Consider the following 20,152-nt stretch of genomic DNA (forward strand, 5'->3'; position numbering starts at 1 on the left):
AGCGGCTGGGTTCAAACCCTGGTCAAAGCAACATCGCAAAAAATATAGAAAAGAGGGTTTCTCTTCACAGCGGTCGTCCTTCGGCAGGCAATGGCACGCACGCCACAAGTCGGAGGAGAACTTCCTCCAAACACTAACATATGTGTAAGCGCCAATCTATTATTATTATTATTGTTATTTTTATTTATCCAAAGTAGGTCGGTTGAAAATGGTCGAAATCGGACTTTAACCCCCTTGTCATATAACGGTATTTTCAAAAAATGCAATATCTATGATATTTCAGTAAATATTTGATTCAAATTATTGAAAATAGTATTTGAAGTAGAATTTTGGTACAAAATAATATCATTATGAAATTTTTGGAAAAGGGGCGTGACCCCGCCCACTTATGATGAAATGCTGTGCAAAAATACTCCAGGCTTTTCAGACGAAGAAACCAGCTTAAAGCTACATAAATAGGTAATACCGCAATTTTCTCGGTCTGAAATCGCCGAGGTAAAATTATACTCCCTTCTCTCTCCCGTCCATAAAAAGCCGACTTCAGACAGCCGGTGTGCAGCCGGATAACACAAAAGTTTTATAAGAGTTTTATAATGGTTTACTTGCGCAAAACTGAAGAGCAAATATTCTTTAATTTTGCTCTATAAAATAGTCTATTAAACTCTTATAAGACCAAAAGGGCTCCAACGGGCGGAACTTAGTAGTGTAAACTGTTGATCTATAGTTAGTTGTAAATTATATGTTGTACTATAAGAATAGTAGTCTACAAAATGAGTTCATTAAATATTTAAATGTTTTATAAGGCACCTTGAGTAGAGCCTTTGGTCTGACACTGACTAAGCATTTCATGAGAAATGTCATACGAAACAAAATTTTTTTAGGAAATTAAATGTCAATTGAATAGCACTTTCAGGACTTTGTCTAATTTTTTCGGTATCTTTTCTGAACGTAATTTTATGAACTGATTGGTTAAAGGTGCGTACTACCACTTCGTAGGACCTGGTTCGATCCGTGGCCCGAGCAACATCTAAATTAGAAAAGGTTTTTTCTAACAGCGGTCGCTTCCCGGCAGGCAAAGGAAAACCTCCGAGTGTGTTTCTGCCATGGAAAAGCTTCTATTAAGAAAACGAAAACTTTAATTTTTTTGCCTTTCGAACTTGATTTTTTTCATTAATTTCTATCCAATGAGACTTATAAAACCTATTTGTGTAATAAAGTCCAAAATAGTGCAGTTGTAGAGTTTTATAATGCTAACTCCTTTATAAATTGAGTAAATTTATATAAAACCCTCAGTAAATCAGAAAGACTTATGGGAATTCGAAGTTAATGCTAGTAGTATGCTGTAACATTAAAGAAAATTAAAAACGAATTTTATCGGAAAATTTAAGTGATGGAATTTTTTATTTGTTTTTTCGTAGCTTATTACCTAGTACCTATCAAAATTTCTAATTCGTTTTTTTAAGGGAGATACCATCGCTGGCCTGTGTTATCTACTAAATTCTGGAATGGTATGGTTAAAGAGTATTCATGATGATTTATTTTGGAACGAATTTCCGTCATCCCTTGTCAAGTTTGGTTTGCAGACAACAGAAGAACATATTTATGTTCTTTATTAAGAGCATTATAAAACCTTTACAAAAAGCACAGTCTACGATTAAAGTCTTACAAAACCTTTATAAAACCGATTGCTCTTCGAACATATACAAGAAATATATAACGGTAAGAAGGGCTCATATATGTATGAAAAATTACACACAGGCGACGCCTCTAGCCATTCGCTGAAGTTTTGTTTCAAGCAGGCATCTAACCCAAATTTATTTTTCATGCAAATGAAGCAATTAAGTAGCTTAACAACTTATTCAGAACTTTTATTGTAATAATTTAAATTTCAAATTCAATTTTGCGCTTTCCTTTTACGAATCTTTCTATTATCCTTCAGTGTCAATTTCAATATCTAAGTGTATGTGTAAAAGTGCTAGACCTATCAGTCCTTCTTCATTCATGGTACTACGCAACCATGTTTTTAACCGGCGAAGGGTTGAAAAACTTCTTTCGGAAGTAACGTTACTAGCTGGAAGTATGATCAGAATGTGGAGAAGTTTGTTAATCAATGGAAAAGCATATTCATCGCATTTACCAAGAACTTCTGCTGCTGATTTTGGGAATGGCTTTTCGCTTTCTTTATTTGTCCATCGTTCCAACAACACTTTATACTCTCCTTCCAAATTGATACCCTCTTTTCTAAGAAAAGTTCGAATCGTTTTCTAAGCGATTTTACGCGTTTGATAGCTTTTTTTTTCGTCAGGCGTATTATACTCCCCAATTTTAGATGGAAGTAATAAGTTTAAATCAAAAATGTTTAATGTCTCTTTCGGCAATCTTTCTCGGAGATCGAACAAAATATTATCGAATAGCGGTATAAATATTGCCTTTCGATAATAATCTTCAGAATTAGAAGCACGATAATTAGCCCGAAAATTTTGTATATTCGCTCTCCGAGGAAGGACAATGTCAAAATCCAATTCCTTAGCGATATCGGTCACTTTTGAAAATATATCAGAAAAATGTGTGCCATCATTTTCCCTATAATTTCGAAGAATTTTCACAGTGCCATTGACTGCTTCGCTAGCACGATTCAAGTCAAGCGAGTATTGGGACTTATTCCTCAAGCCCCCGGCTCAGCTCGATGTTCTGGTCACATACATAAGTACACATTTTCATGAGTCTATCTCTTCTTATTCTTGTACTTACAAATATCGGACCAAAGTTGTAATACCATTTCATGCTCATGAAAGCTATAGTTTTCAGATTTCAAATCGGTGAAGTAGGTAACAAAATATAAATTTAAGCGTTTTCTTAACTTCTTCTCAGCGTATCTATTAAAGTAAAGTGTCATTTTCAAAAATTTCATGCATTGCTGTGCCATGCCATTCCATCTCAAACACACTGTGATAGCATGTCATTGCTTCTTAGCTCAGCTGTTGCTTGCTGTTGTGTTTCTGCAGCATATTTTTAGTACTGTTTAATCCTGCCTTGTATGAAAAGGTATATAGCAGGGGTGGCCAAGGTCGAGGCCGAAAAGAGCCACATCTAAGTTCTAAATGCTACAAAGAGCCAAAAAAAAATTATTTTTAAATAAAATTATTATTAGAAATGAAAAACATTAATTTTATTGTTATTCTATTGTGCGATAGATATAAAAGAAAATTTAAAAGATCCCTTTGGCGAGATTTTCAAAATATGGTTTTGAGTCAGTTAAAGCCGTTCGTAACAGTTCTGTTAAATGTTGGATAGTTAAAAGGTACGTTCGTTTAAAATCTCCAGTAAAAAAATGTCCAACAGCGAAATGTCATCTATTATCTCACAAGAGAAAAAATATCCAAACTAGTACGCGAACAGAAAATATTCCAATCAACGATCACAATTAAAAATTCAAACTACCATTTTAATTTAAGAATTAAAAGTTTTATTAAAGATTGATACTTTAATACTTAAAATTTTTTTTCATGATACTTTTGATCCATTTTAGGATATTTTGGTGATACATTTCTTCTGAGCGCCGCGGCAACACTAGATATCATTGCCAGAAAACCCCACACACATCACACTCCATTCTCTGGGCTAATAATTCTTCTTGTGTCTGACATATATGTATTTTTATTTTTATTTCCATTATTTTATTATTTTTATTAACTTTGTGTAAAAGTCAAAGAAAATGAGAAAATGTCCACAAACACTAAGCGGGACATATTCATCCCAACATCATACCAACAAGATATACAAACGGGATACACATGACCCATTTCATTTTCAGAAAAGAACTAAACGGCTTGATTGTACGAGTTCTGCACAAAAACCATTTCGAACCATTACCTGAACCCCAAAATACCATACAGGTGATATTTAACCCAATTCCAATATGTAAATTGTATTTTAGTTATGAGCAAACTTCTGCCGGGACGTATGTGTCCCGTTCAGATCGAAAGAGTTAATTCCAAAAACTCCAACTCTTCTTCGCTTTTCTTAAAAAGGAGTATTTCGAATATTGTAAATTCATCCTCAATTATGTTACATAAAAAATGATTTATGAAGTATGCAAACTTACATTTAGATAATTTAAAATCCGCAAATCTTTTTCCAAAATCCGCTTTTAAATCATGTGAAATATTTTTTTGTAGCCATGGAAAATTATGAAATATTCTTTTTTTTGAGATCATGAATAAAACGACGTAGTTTAGTTTCAAAACTTAAAATAATTGGCGACAAATCAAAAACAGTTTTATTCTCCCCTTGTAGAGACAAATTGAAGTTTTGCAAATGTTCCATCATACCGGTAAAGAACATTAAGTCAGAAAGCCAATTTTCATTCTCCAATTGCGGGTAATGTTCCAATATCAATAATAATAACAACAAGAATAAAACAAAAAAACAACACATGGAAAAGAATGCCCAGCAAAAAAATATGTATTTTAAAAAGTAAAAAGAGCCACATTTGCTCACCGTTGGTATATAGATTTTTAATTAGATAATTGTTTAATAAATATTACTATAGTAGGAGCTTGCAAAATTCGGAAAATCTCTTCCCGTATATACAATGTAAATAACAATGCTGAATATGTCGCATGTGTTCCTTTTGTTGACATGCATAAATTTGATGCATGATTTGATTTGAATTTATTCAGCAATGTCTTCATATATCACTTTCAAACATGTATAAGCGACATGATATAAACTGGCACTTGCATGATGTGTTACACGTCGCTATGTTTTATAGTTCTGGCCTTTAGTATCTTAATATAATTGCTCAGCCATACGACTTAGTTAGGCCGATCTGTAGCAGCCACCGAATTGAGCTATGTATCAAACTAAAGTGCAAGCTGCAGTTGCAGTTGACCGTGTTTGTCAAAAAAGTAAAAAGCGGCAGAAAAGTCGATAGTGAGTAATATAATCTATTGAAAAATATTAACCATATTTCCGTCGAACTGAGATTCGGAAAAGTTATTAGGTATTATTCATAGTTTTGAAATATATTTCACGAAAGCAAAAAATAAAAATAGCTGAGATCCCTTTCTTTTTTAAACACCTGGGATATCACTGACCATTAAAAAGGACCCTGAATGACCGCAAACCTCAAAGCTTTACACATCTTTGTATGTGATTTTTAAAATGGACGATCCGAAATTAGCCGGTATACATATTTAAAATTTTTTATAACCAGTGGTTGAGTTTTTGTACTGAAAGGGTTAACCTTAAGGGCTAGTTTCTCCAACTCAACTTAACTTAGTTTAGGCACTTTTTGGACTTAAGTCAAAAGTTAGCCTACGTTTTGCACAGCTTATTCATGACTAAGTCAAGAAAATTGGCTTAACTATGTTAAGTTGAGTTGGAGAAACCAGCCCTAAAAGTATAATCTAAGTCTGCGAGGCGTATATGGAATGGGTATTTTTTTTAATTTTAACACAAAATTCACTTTTTATTTTGTTGTTTTAAATAAATGTGGTTATAGTTTTTAAGTTTTATTATTAGTCAAACTCACAACTTGAATATTCTTTAAAAAAAATAAGACAGAACTAAGTATATTTTAGCTCACAGGTTATCTTTTAAGTACATAAGCCTCTACGACGTATGTTAAGGCTTTACGTTACTCCCAAATAGATTAGGCTTCTAGGGTTAAGAAAACTTTGATTATTGCGTTTCAGATTAATACTAATGCCAGATATTGTGAAAGGTTGGACTATACCTTATAGATAACGGGTTTCTCATGGCCCACTGCACGTAGCTTAGAGTAGAGTAATGTGTTTTAAGAACTTAAAAATTATCCTGGGTTATCAGGTGTCTAGCAATACAAGATTGTTTGTTGTTTAAATAAATTTTGAGCTAAGTACTCACCCGTATTTCGAGGGTACTACTAGTTTTAATAAATTGTTAGCTTAATTTCCTATAAAATTTACCTTTAGGTTTATGCATTTTAAGAATACATCGAAAATTTGTTTTAGAGAATCAATGTGAAATAATTGCAGAAACGATTAACCGGTTTGCTGAGCAACCGAGACGTCTGCTTTTTAAATAATTTTTTGTAAAACAAATTGGCAAGTACATATCGTCCCCGCATGCCAAAAACATGAATGTGTAAATATGAAAATTTTGGGATTTTTTTATATGTCGGACCCCCCCCACCCTCAAATTCGATCCTGGCGACGCCCATGTGTTTGAGATATGCCCAAAATTTTGTGGGGTTTTAACCAACAGCAGACCTGAAATTCCTTCAGTTCATGTATCCTCTTTGGACTGTGGAAAAAAAACTATATATGTTGCGCCAAAGTGTCTCAATGCTTTTCGGAAATTTTTAACAGGCATAGCTTAAGCAAAGGTGAAGTGAGTGTCCCCGGTTTCTCTGCACTCAATAATGTTTTCAGCCCGCCTAAGTCTGCAGCCATAACATTGGGTGCATCAGTGGCCGAACCAATTAAGGATCTTATTTTTAAAGGCAGGATTGGAAAATGTTTAAAAGGTACAATTGGAAAATATTTATATGCAAAATGATGTTTGAAATATATATTTTTATAATTAAGAAAACTTTATAAAGTAAAAATGCTTTGTGAATAGTATAGTGTAGTGTTCAAGCCCGCACTTGGTACAGTAAGAGTTTTAAGGCCTCGATATATCTAAAACCAAACGCAGTGCATAAATTTTACAAAAACCGTCAAATCCCTTATGCCCTTGTCCCAATATAAATAAAATTATAGTTTAAAAAACTAAAACCTCGCTATTAAAATTTCCATTCGTACTGTCATCAGGTTACTTTAAGAATGGAAGTTTAAAGCAATTCTCATTCGAGATTACTCTCAATCGGGTACAATTGGGCATTAATTAGTCCCAACTAGTCTCATAAGGGTACTAATGGAGGTCAATTAGTCTCGACTCATCCCTTATGGGTATAATTGGAGATCAATTAGTCCCCAACTCATCTCTAACGGGTACTATTAACGATTTAATGATATGTACGCACTTAGTCAATCAAATTTCATGTGCGGCGTTGGCACACAGAGAGAGTGTTCGCCTAACAAAACTGAGCACCCGGTTCAAATCTCAGCTGGCGCAAATTTTTATTCTTATTTTTTAAAAGTGAATAGTCGCTTTTTATACCCGTTCGGGTATAAAGATGAACAATTAGTCTCTTCATAGGACATGCTCGAACAAAAGCGATCAGTTCATTTCATATAAAGAGATCAAAAGTGGTATTAGTCGCATGCTCCGTTGCGATTGCTCCCGGAGTAATCCCGGATTAGTCCCATTTTTTGCAGGGTACTGTCATGACCAGAGGTGGGCACTACCACAAACAAGCGTTAGCTAAAAGTGATAATGTGTTAGTGTGCCTAATTCATTTTCATGCTTTCGCGTTCCCATCGTTACGCTCTTGCTTGTATACGTACACACGATGATTACGCTCTTTGAGCGTGTGCTCGTTCCCTGCCCACGCCTGGCCATGACTCATGAGGTATGTAACTTGAATGGAAATCGCTGCATCTTTTAGGCGCATCATTATTACATAGTCACATCCCGAGCTAAAAAGCGAGGTAAAAAGATGCAGAAAGGCTCGCAAACGCTGGTATTTGGAATCTTATTAAGTTTTACCAATGGGCTTCACCGATAATATTAGCACCAAAGTCAGATGGGTTAATACAAATATGCGGAGATTTTATACTAGCTATCAATTCGCAAATCGATATTGAGCGGTATCCGTTACCAACACGTGAAAGTCTGTTCCATGCCATCCGTTGTGGCAAACATTTTTAAAAAATCGATCTCAAAGATGCATACCTACAAATTGAATTGGACAACAATGCGAGATCTTTGATGGTAGTTAGCACGCCGTTGGGCCTGTTTCAATACCACCGCCTTCAATATGGTATCGCCAGCGCGTCAGCCATATTTCAAAAACATCTGGAGCAGTTACTTCAAGGCATCGAAGATTGCGGCAACTATCTGTACGACATCATCATTACTGCGCCAAAGTTCGAGCACATCCAGCGTCACCAATATCTTTATGGTAGACGATTTTCTTTAATTACGGACCACAAGCCTACGGTAAGTATTTTTAACGCAAGCAGACAACTGCCTTCCATGACTTCACATCGTTTGCAACGATGGGTGAATGTGCTAATGGCACATCAGTACAATGTCAAATATGGTAAAACTTCTGCACATGGCAATGCAGATGCGTTGTCAGGTCTTCTTTTCAGGCCAGACGAAAAATTCTATCAACAGGAAGCATGTTATAACGTTAAGGAACTCAACCCTCCAATTGATGCGGAAATTATGGCAATGTACGCCAATAAAGATCCAATGTTGCGTTAAGTGCGTTATTTTATCAAAAAGGGATGACCTGAAAAGCTACTTCCGCAATATTCTGAACCCCAGCCTTTTTTCAATAGAAAATATGCATTCACTATTGCCTATAACTTACTCTGCCTTAAAACTGAGTGCACGCGTGTTGTCATACTCATTGCCTTGAAGTAGCGAATCCTCAAAGTGTTACATGATGGACACTGGGGTGCGTCAAAAATGAAGCAACTTGCCGAACAATATGTATGGTGGGCCGACATTGATAGGGACATAGCTTGATTCAATGATACAAGGTTGAATAAATATTCACCCCTATTGCGTTTATCCGTGGTGTTTTCGAAGTCGTTTCCTCTTTCAATAAATGCGTGTGACAGTTAGGGATGCAAACGATGCATCGATGTTTTTGAAACATCGATAATATCGGTTAAATTTTCGATGTTTGCCATCGATGTTTACAATTTACTAACATCGCGAAATTGACGATATATCGATGGAAGTTTTACCGATGTTTTAAACATCGAAGTAAGGAGACTCTCCGACTTTCTTTCGGTATGTTTGACTGACCTTAAATTTATTATTCATTCAGAATATGTTTTGTTATTTATGGCCTTATAACAATTATATTCAACAACTTTATTGAGCTTGAGGCCTGTTCTTATGAAAAATGTTATTGAAAATCAACAATAATTTACAAAAGCTAGGATTTATAGCTGCTACTTCGGAGATCACCACATCTCCTCAGTGATCGCGGTTGAAGAAGTCTGATTAGTAGATGTAGTGATCTCCCAAATAGCAGCTATAACTTCTTAACTTTGTAAATTATTGTTGCTTTCCCACAACATTTTACATAAAAACGGCCCCAAGTTCAATAAAATTGTTGGATTCATTCTGAATCTAATAACCTTGCCGTTAAAACCGAACCAAACACCCCTTAGAATTTCAACAAGATCAGGCCTAGGATCTTTAGGCCCGAACGACCTAACGATGGTATGCATTTTGATTCTAATAATAGAAAGGGTATAGAAAGGATAATAAAATACAGGAAAATACATTCATAATTTTTCCTTTTTGGTTGTTGTTGTTTCCGACAGGATGGGTGTATTTTGGAACGAATTTCCGTCATCCCTTGTCAAATTTGGTTTGGAGACAAGCCGGTTTCGGCGTTGTGCCATCTTCAAAAAAATGACACTGAAGATGGCACAACGCCGAAACCGGTTTGTCTCCAAACCAAATTTGACAAGCGATGACGGAAATTCGTTCCAAAATACAACATTCATAATTATTAAAGTATTCAATATTGCTTTGAATTTCTCAAATTTGAATTTAACAAATTTGCAAAACATCGGAAACCATCGATATATCGATGTTTCTCTGGCGATGTATTTTAGCCTCGATGTACTTTTCTCCGATGCATCGAAACATCGATGTATCCATGTTACTGCTCAAAATTAGCATCCCTAGTGAAAGTAGAACCCGCTTAAGTACCTCACGAAAAATTTCAGCTTTTTGAGGTACTTAGGCGGGTTGGGTACTTAAAAGAACCCGCTAAGTACCTCGATGCGGGTACTTAAGCGAACATAATTACTGTTGTAGTTACATCTTTTTGTTAACTTACATATATATATATGTAAATCCTTGAATAAAACATGAACATTTAGACCGTAGCACTATTTAAACACATAAACAAATAAAGAAAAACTGTATTAAGAAAATAGATAAAGCAACGGTATGTAATTTTTACAAGAATTTAAATTTAAATTCTTTAAAAATTCATTGATTATAAATATTTATACATACATACAAACAGAGTTGGACATATCATTTTGGACCAAATTCAAAATGATATTGTTGGCCACTTATGTTTATTTATTAATTTGTAAGATATTTCAATTAAAATACAGTTCATTCCCTAACAAATGCCATATAAACGTAAGCTTAAGATTTTGTGGAACACTTAAAGAAAAAAATTCACCAACATTTTTTTTCTCAGAAGTGTTTTTTAAGTATACAGGTTTATAGCTCATTAAATTGTAGTGTAATAATGTGCAAGCTTCAAGTGGCTAAAATTTACCGTTGATTTTTATAATTTTTTGCCGAAGGTGTGTAGCGTTGCAACTGAATTTCAAAATATGTAAATATTTTAAGGAATTTTAAAAGAGCACTTAAAAGGGGGAAAATTATAGGGAAAAAAATTTAGGTACGAAAAATTTTGGCACCTACTTAGGCGGGTTGGGTAAATAAGCGGGGAGGTACTTAGAGAGGGATTTTCTTCAGATTATATTCAAAAATTCACGGTGCCCAAAAATTTTGGTTACTTAAGCGGGGGTACTTAAGCGGGTTTCACTGTAGTTTGTAGTCGCTCATCCTTCAATTATTTAGTCGCTTATTGAACAAGATATTCGATATTCACAATACCATCAAAAAGCGATAATCGAAAAAGGGTATTTTATCTAGTACTAGTCGACACTCGCAATAGGGGTGAAAGACATTTGAGCCAATCGATGCCTTGTAAGGTTGCATTTGAGAAGGAAAGAGAAAGCGGGTAACCCTTTTATCCCCTTTTGTGAAAAGGTAGTAGGAAAAGTAGTCTGGTAGTGTTGAAATGCATTTTTTGTATAAAAATTACCTAAATAGATATATAAAGCAGATTCGACTGATCTACATAATAGGCAATAAATTAACTTTTTTTATGGTATATTAAACATGCTATATAGATATTAAAAGTGAAATGAATGAAGAATGAGAGAATTTTATTCACATAAAATTTTGACCAAAGGAAAATCTTATCGACAAATATTTCCAAATATTCCAGTATATATTAAAGAAAATTAATGGAATTCAAACAAATCCTTTACTCAAAAAGACTATATCGCACACCGTCTTCAAAAGAGTCACAACTAAAAATTTGGCATTTTTGAGATTATGCGCTAAAAATTAACACAGAGCTTTTATTTGCCTTTCAGAAAGAGCTAGATGTGCTAAGAAATAGTTCTTCGCATTTTCTAACAAACCTATTATTTTAAGTTGCGACTCTTTTGAAGATGGTGTGCGATATGAAGAAATATACAAATAGAAAGATGCAATTGGTATAACGTATATAATTAATATTAATATATTGATTAATAATAATCGTCCCAGCAATGGGTTGTGCGCTGGGTTTGGGACCCGCCACGTAAAAACCACTTCCAGTGAAGAAGCAAGGCAAAGCCTCGGAGAGACTCCGTCGCCGAGTACTGTCGTTCACCCCGGTGGACGAGCGTCTAGCCATAATCTGCATCAAAGCGAGATTCTTCAACATCTCGCTCATCTGCGCCCATGTCCCGACGGAAGAGAAGGATGAGGCATCCAAGGATCTCTTCTATGAGCACTTGGAGCGCACGTACGAGCGCTGCCCCCGTCATGATATCAAAATCGTGCTTGGCGACTTCAATGCCAGGGTGGACAAGGAAGGGATCTTTGGAACCATCGTCGGAAAATTCAGCCTCCACGACGAAACGTCCGACAACGGATTGAGGCTGATCGACTTCGCCGGGGCCCGAAACATGGTGATATGTAGTACTAGGTTCAAGCATAAAAAGATCCATCAAGCTACGTGGCTGTCTCCGGATCGAAAAACGAGAAACCAAATCGATCATGTTGTGATAGACGGAAGGCACGCTTCCAGTGTTGTAGATGTACGCACACTCCGAGGCCAAAACATCGACTCGGATCACTATCTTGTTGCAGCCAAGATACGCACCCGCCTCTGTGCAGCAATCGACACTCACCACCTATTTGTCGACTTTAAAGCCGCTTTTGACAGCACTAAAACGAGTTGCCTAAACGCCGCTATGTCTGAATTTGGCATCCCCTCAAAACTCATACGGATGTGTAAAATGACGCTGAGCAATACCACCAGCTCCGTCAGAATTGGGAAGGACCTCTCCGAGCCGTTCGTTACCAAACGGGGTTTCAGGCAGGGCGACTCCCTTTCATGTGACTTCTTTAATTTGGGTCTGGTGGTAAACGAGGACAAGACGAAGTATCTCCTGTCATCAAAAAAACAGTCAGCACATTCGCGCCTTGGCAATCAAGTCACTGTTGACAGTTACAATTTCGAGAAAGTAGAGAATTTCGTTTACTTGGGAACCAGCATTGACACCGATAATAATGTCAGCATTGAAATCCAACGCAGAATCACTCTTGCCAACAAGTGCTACTTTGGACTGAGTAGGCAATTCAGGAGTAAAGTCCTCTTTCGACGTACGAAAACCACGCTCTATAAGTCACTCATCATGCCCGTGCTGGTATATGGCGCAGAAGCATGGACAATGACAACATCCGAAGAGGCGGCTCTTGGAGTGTTTGAGAGAAAGATTTTGCGGAAGATTTACGGGCCTTTACGCGTTGGCGACGGCGAGTACCGCAGACGATGGAACGATGAGCTGTATAAGCTTTACAACGACATGGACATAGTGCGGCGCATTAAAATAAGAGGCTCTGAAAGTATTCAACTCGGAACCCGCTGGTGGTAACAGAGGAAGAGGGAGGCCCCCACTGCGATGGAAAGATCAGGTGGAGAAGGACATGGCTTCACTTGGCGTTTCCAATTGGCGTCAGTTGGCACAGAGGAGAAACGACTGGCGGGGTTTGCTGAACTCGGCCAAAATCGCTTAGGCGGTTACAGCGCCAAAATAGAAGAAGAAGAAGAAGATATAAATTAATCTTTTAAAAATTATTATATTTGTTGCATTTAAAAATTACACGTAGTATCGTAAATTGAATTACTTTTGGTGGACGGCCACACAAATGATCGTGACCTGCGCAAGAAAAAATCTTTATTAATATTTGCACTTTCACTTTTATGGGGTGGTATACTTACTTGTAAGTATGAAACGGCTGTAATAAATCGCTGCAGCTGTAATTCGCAGTGGACTGCACCAGCCAAACGTGGACGGACACGCAAAGCATACTTGCAGGGGCTGTACTTGTTGTAAAACGCAGGTTTTTGAATAAAAATTTTGAATAACTCCGATACTCTGCAAGTAAATATGTAAATTATTGTTTTAATTCAAACTATCTAGTTCCATTATTTTTGATTTTTTTTGGTAAACTTACTTGAATTTGCGCAATAGGAAAATCAATTTCCACAAAGCAATCGATGAAAATATCGGCAGTGTTGCCTGTTGAACTTCTCTTTGTATTATAGTAGTAGATTCTATAAATCAAAAAAGAAAGCAACACAGGCTACGGAAGAATGTGGGAGCAAGACAACTGCCAGGTTAGCCAACCTTGTATTATTGAATCATGGGGACTTAGCGAGACTCTCCGATCAATGTGACATTGGTAAAGCTGTTAATCCTGCTCCAACCAGAAATTACGAGGAGTGGCCTGCACCAAACCACCCATGCGAGAGGATTCACATCGATTTTGCCGGAGCATTGTATTCTTCGATGTGGCTTATATGTGTTAATGCTTTTTCACAATTCCCGTTCGTCGTGCCAGTGACAGCAACAACGTCAGCTGACACAACAGCCCCATTATCCTCTATCTTTGCCATTGAGGGACTTCCGAATACACTCGTTAGAGATAACGGTCCGCAGCTCACATCTGATGATTTCAAGAATTTTTGGGCCCAGCTCGGAATAAAGCATCTAACATTTGCGTCGTTCCATCCAGCATCAAACGGCCTCGCGGAAAGATTTGTAAGAACTTTTAAAACAGCAGTTAAGAAGAACGTCGATGATGGGTTATGGTTGAATGCTGCTGTAACAAAATTTTTATACACTTACCGATTCATGCCGAATGTCGATGGTAAATCACCCGCTGAACGTCTCCAACTTAAATCTGGACACAACTCTGATATCGGTTTTGCGCATCCACAAACAGATATAGCGGCGTGGATTCCAGATCATCAGCTTTTCCTACTGCGCAATACCCACGGTTGCCTTCAGATAATGTAAAGCCAGAACCTTCCGCTACATTCTCGCAACCATCGCAGTTATTAGATCAACACGAAACAATAGTGATAGACGCACCAATTCATCAAAGCTCTCGAATTAAACAGGGTGTTTGTGCTCTATGCACAAGATTTTCGTTAATAATTTTAATTGTTTTATTGTATTCTATTATCGCATAAATAAAAACAATTTACATTTTATGTAGTGAAGAATTTCGCAGGGTGAAGTAATATTATAATCCATAGTTAAATACATACATCCAATCATTAAACAATCGGTATTTAAATGTAACTAATAATGAAATAAAATAATAATTAATAAAAAATTTTGTTTTGTGTCTCCGAACTATGAAAAAGCATCTGTGAAGTGCAGAACAAGAGCATGTACAAACGAGAAAGGATATCAACAATGACAATGTCAATATTAGACAAAAATCCTTTTTATTCACATTCTTTCCTTGGGGTAATTTTGTGCTACTCTGATGTAATGCAATCTGGAGTGCATATATGGTCCTGCCCTAGGACAGCGCAATCTTAATCGGACCACATTTGTTATATACAATACGGTTAATTTTGACCCTTAGGGAGTACTCTTTACATGCATGCATGGAGTAGTCGCGATTTTTGCAGAGATCAAACGGCGCACTCATGTGAAGTGAGTAACGCTACGCGCGTCCGAATTGTGCTCGGCCAATATCGGCTATATGCGGGCGATAAGAATAAACACTTGTGATTATATGAGCGCTCCCACACATAAATCGACAACCGAACCGACATCGGCCGATGACGTCCGTCAGTGACAATAAATTCAAACATGTTTGTTTCTCTCGTCCGATGTCAGGTGAAAAGTGTCAAAATGGACTGCGAAAAATTAACTTATTGGGTACAAAACAAACAAAAAAATATCTATAAAATAACATATTTAGAGTAAGTCAATTAAAAGCTATTAAAATATTTCACTGCTTACAAAATTGAAATGAAAATTAGATTTGCGCGTAAAAATGTGGTCGGAAAATAATTTAGTTAAGTGTGCGCATCAGTTTGGGCGGCTTGATTGTTGGGCCGAAATCGGTCGGCCTATCGGATGCAATGCGCGCCTAGCGTAAGTTCGGGCACAATAGACCTATTGGTCGCAGTGCTTACCCTACTATTATTCTATTCTATTCTAGCGTAAGTTCACTATTTTTGGAAAGACATATCACATGTGTGGTCTAAAATGGGAAGATGGGCTGCAAATGCCTCTGCGAATAGGAACCCCATTTTATTTAGTTAATTTGTTTTATTCTTTATGTGTCCTTTGTGTTTTTATTTGAAAATCCCCTGAATTTTGTAGTACGTGGACATATGTAAATCTTTGTTTTATATGGAGGTCGTTGTGGTGAAGTGCTTAGCAGTGCGCACTTGCATTCTGGATTGTCTGGTTTCGAGCACAGTTTCCGGAGAACATAAAAAATTAATAAACAAAAAAAGTTTTTTACTAATAGCGGTCGCCGCTCGGCAGGCAATGGCAAACCTCCGAATGTATTCAGCCATGAAAAACAGCTTTTCATAAAAATGCAATCGCAGGTCCCTGCCCTTTGTGTGATAACATCAAGGCGAACGCGACAAATCGGAGGAGAAGCTCGGCCAAACATTAACATATTCTGTAAGCGCCAATCTGTTATTATATTCATATACATATGAATATCAAAATATCCCTTTTACTGGTCCTTTTATTTAAGTGGTAAAATGTGCAAACATTTTTAATGAAATTATACCTTATAACGGACTTTGAGATGACAAAAAAGGTTAGAAACGTGACAATCAGGCAAATGTGCAAACAACTAATTAACTTCGTATATTCATCATTTATGATTTTTTTTTTAAACCATCTGAAATATTTGTTTTTCTTTTTTCTCTTTTTTGTTTACTTTTTTCGTATTCTGTTTTGGTTATACAAGGGTTGGATATAGCAACTGAAGAGTTAACTGAGGATTCGAGTACTCCCAATCTTGTCATACTTGGAATATCCATGGCCGCCTTTGGATTCTTGGTGGTCAACGCAGCCCTAGTCGCTTGGTTCTTTGTACATAATCGTAAAGAGAAAGGTTTGTTTTATTATGTAAATTTTATTTTATTTATGTTATTTATTCATTTGTTTGTTTGGGTTGGCTTTCATTTACCGCCGATTTTTTCTACTACATCGGAATGGGTGGCCCGAAATTAATGTCCTCATATGCACACGTTGCTAAACGATCACACTTTTGTTTAACAGTACTTTTATTATTTAATATTAACTGATTTTATAAACAAGTAATTTTTAGCAAAATGGCATGATCCAATGATCGGATCTAAACCATATTAGTATGGGACCACCTCTGAGACACTACCTTTCCGATGCAAAAAGAATTATCGAAATCGGTTGACGAAAAATATATATATATTCCGACGAACTGATAACCTCCTCCTTTTTTGGAAGTCGATTAAAAAATTATGTTAAAATACCAGCAATTGCGGGTTACAAAGCTATATGACCACTTTTGCTTCGCTCATTACGTCGTTATGGGTTCGGCGAAACCTTTATTTATCACATGTAAACGTTGCCAAAGAATCACACTTGACAAATGAAGGGGGTATCCGCCCCTCTTCTATTTAGTAAGGGTCATTTCATTACATTTTCAGTGGAAGCCTCCGGAGCCTGGGGTCTTCACCTTTATACACAGGAAATGTTAAATATCCTTAAATATCAGGGGTGTTGCATTTTTGTGAACGGCGGTTCATGCTCGCTCTAAAATTAGTGTTGAGAAGGAAAGGTTCCCGCTTTTTTTGCAGGTAATGTGTTAATTTATTCTTTCAGATTGCCCACTAAATTTGCCCTATAACTAAATATGTACATATCGATGGTCCTCTACAATAGCGACACAACTCAAAATTTCATATATTTCAGTAGAGAAAATTAAAGGTTTTGTGTTTCGTAATTTAGCAATAATATGTGTTGGAACTAGGGATGAAACGATACCATGCAGGTATCGATACTTATACTTGGAAGTACCTTGAAAATATCGGATCTAAAGTATCGAAACTTTTAGCTGTGAAGGTATTCCGTATGAACTACATAACTTAAATTTAATTTGTTTAGGCTATAAGTTAACGATTAGTTTTTTAAATTTCCAAAAATAACCACATTCTATAACTGTCAAACTGCACAAATCTGCTTAAGAATCTTTTTTAATCAACTCTTTGTGGGGCTATTTTTCTTCTTTGTTTCTTTTCTTCAATAACAGAGCTAGGCCTCCCTGCATTTTCCGCTAGTGAAGAATAAGACCCCGTTCACATGACGGGAGCTAAAAGCGCGGTCACAACTACGCGTTTTTCGTGTCATTTTTCTCAAGGTGTTCACATGCTCACATGCTAACGTGAGTTAAACGCAAGTAAATTCGTCTTGGTGTTCCTATCAAAACGGGTATTAAGTGCCTGTCATGTGAACGGGATCTAATAGCGTTACCCAGTGAGTGAAGCATTGTCCGGAGGAGGAGTACATAGAATGCATTTAGGTGCCCGGTGTTAGCAGGCGCGCCTAAAATCGCGTTGAAACATCTGTTCTGAGCATTCATCTAGGTGGTTCAAAAGTATCGATTCCAAAATTACTTGTCTCGAGTATGTAGTACTTGTATTTACTCGTATCGTTTCATCCCTACTTGGAACGTAATTATTCCGAACTATTTGCAGTCATGTTTGGAAAATTTTTAAGCTTTCAAACTATAAATTTTTCTAAACATTTAGTAAGTGCTGGGCAGATTATCGAACTTACTCAAAGTTTTGTGTTTTACCAACATGATAAGGAAAAGTCACTCAAATGAGTGTTGATAAGTAAAATATCACTCAAAATCATAGATAAGCGTTGCACCAAAATTTGAAATGCTTGGCGAAAAGGCTTTAGCGGATAAGTGATAAGTTATGCAAATTATCAAAATTTATTAGCATTTCGTTGCACCAAAAATTTGTATATATCACTTATCATCTTTCATTTTGCTAACTTTAGCATTATTTTGCTAAAAGTAATTTTACCTATCATACAAGTGATAAGTTACATTTATTCAGTCTGAATGAATTTATTTATTTATTTATTGTAAAAGGATAATACAACTATACCTTAACAATCTAAAACTTAAGCTCTAACACGTGATTCGATAAAATATTGACACAAAAAATGCTTCGATTCGAACTATTAAATTTATTAGAGGAGGAAAATCTGCACATAATAAAAGGCGTGTCATAAAAGAACCAATCAGCTACAGTATAGATTTTGATGTAGTAGAAAAATTTCGGCTATCTCGTAGCCAAATTGAAGAAATTTTATTAAAAATTGGAGCGGACCTACAATATAACAGTGGGTGTAATAATGGCTTAAGTCCGCTACAGCAATTATTATTAACTCTGCACTAATTAGGCAATGGTAGCCAACATCATGGAATTGGTCAAATGCATGGGGTTCACAAATTAGCGGTATGTACAATAATCCATCGAGTGGCAAATGCCCTGATAAACAAATTGATGGATGAAACTATTTGTTGGCGGGAATTTACGAAAAATATTGCCACAAAATTTTTCAACATTGGTGAATTTCCTTAAGACGCAGGGAGCATTGATGGAACTATGATTTGTTAACCGGTACGGAAATCATTTAATTAATGCAATGTGGTTTTTGTGTTTTTGTTATTTTGGAAAGATCCAAATAAATAATCCTTAATTTAGAAAAATTTAATTATTTATGTAAACATACATAGTCAATACGGACTTGCTTTTTTCCTTAATAATTTTTAAGACAGCTAATATATTGGCTGCGCTTTGTGCGCGCGACATAGTAAGAAAAAAAAGATAAATTGAAAATGTTTATCAAATCGCACATGGGTTTGCTAAGCTTTCGTTTTCCATTGAGAAACGGTAATCATTTTAGCTAAGCACATTATTGGAAAAGTTCTCTATTTGAAAAGCAAAAGAAATTGGCTGTGCAATGGTTATCAAATCGACTTATCCAAAAAACATAAATTGATAAGTTTTTTATGATAAGTAAAAAGTGAAACACTTATCAACTTTACTTTTCAATAAAAAGGCTTATCTAAAAGTTGTAAAGTGATAAATGATAAGTCATTGGTGCAATTGGGCCCAGGTAACGGATTTTATGAAAATTGCCTTTTTTTCTGCTAAAGAGTTAGGGTATATTCGATTAGGAATGTCCACGATTTACCTTTGCCTGGTTCCATATATACACACTAGCAAATGCCCGCTTGCTTCGCGGCGCCTAATAAGATCTTTTGCGTTGGCCAATTCAAAAATAGCTTTTAAAAGCAAAAGCAGTCTGTAAAGTAAACACTTTTAGTTTAAATTGAAACGACTAAAAAACGGAATCCTCCTCACACATATGCCAAGAATAGTAGCGCTGTGATTCCATATGGAATACTAATCCCTTTCGATGCGATGCGTTTTACCTATGGTCTTATTCCCACCTGTGAGATCTCTGCCAAGCGTGCGTAATATTCTTCTATGAACCTGCAACTTCAGCATTGGTCCGGTGTACCATGTAAGCCAATAAAAGTCCTTATACGGAAACTCAAGAGCACAGATGAGCGTTTTCAATAATAGGAAGGCCAGGAATCCTCGCTGCCCCACAGAATGAAAAGTTTTCGCGTACATTGGCTAAATGAGTCATATGATCTCATGAATATCGTTCAAATGAAGCTATTGATATACCTATCGTGTTCCTTCTTGGACAGATGTGGTCGAATCTTTCCTTATCAATTCGCCACTTTTACAATTCGTCTTAATATTTATGAATTGGTTTCTTGGAGTCTTACTGCTGTAATAACGGCCGCCTCGAGCAACTTCGTC

General features: G+C 36.3%; 1 protein-coding gene across 1 annotated transcript in view; it reads left to right on the forward strand.

Moving 5' to 3' along the window:
• Window positions 1-16,575, forward strand: part of LOC118752125 — a 28,898-nt gene extending 12,323 nt beyond the window's left edge. Inside the window, exon 2 of the mRNA XM_036486972.1 lies at window positions 16,225-16,575. Coding sequence (XP_036342865.1) covers window positions 16,225-16,490 — 266 coding nt within the window. The 3' untranslated portion in view covers window positions 16,491-16,575. The remainder of the gene's footprint in view (window positions 1-16,224) is intronic.
• The last annotated feature ends 3,577 nt before the right edge of the window (window positions 16,576-20,152 follow it).

This window comes from Rhagoletis pomonella, unplaced genomic scaffold (genome assembly GCF_013731165.1).
Source record: "Rhagoletis pomonella isolate Grant_MI unplaced genomic scaffold, Rhpom_1.0 Rhpom_scaffold_01245, whole genome shotgun sequence".
NCBI lineage: Eukaryota > Metazoa > Arthropoda > Insecta > Diptera > Tephritidae > Rhagoletis > Rhagoletis pomonella.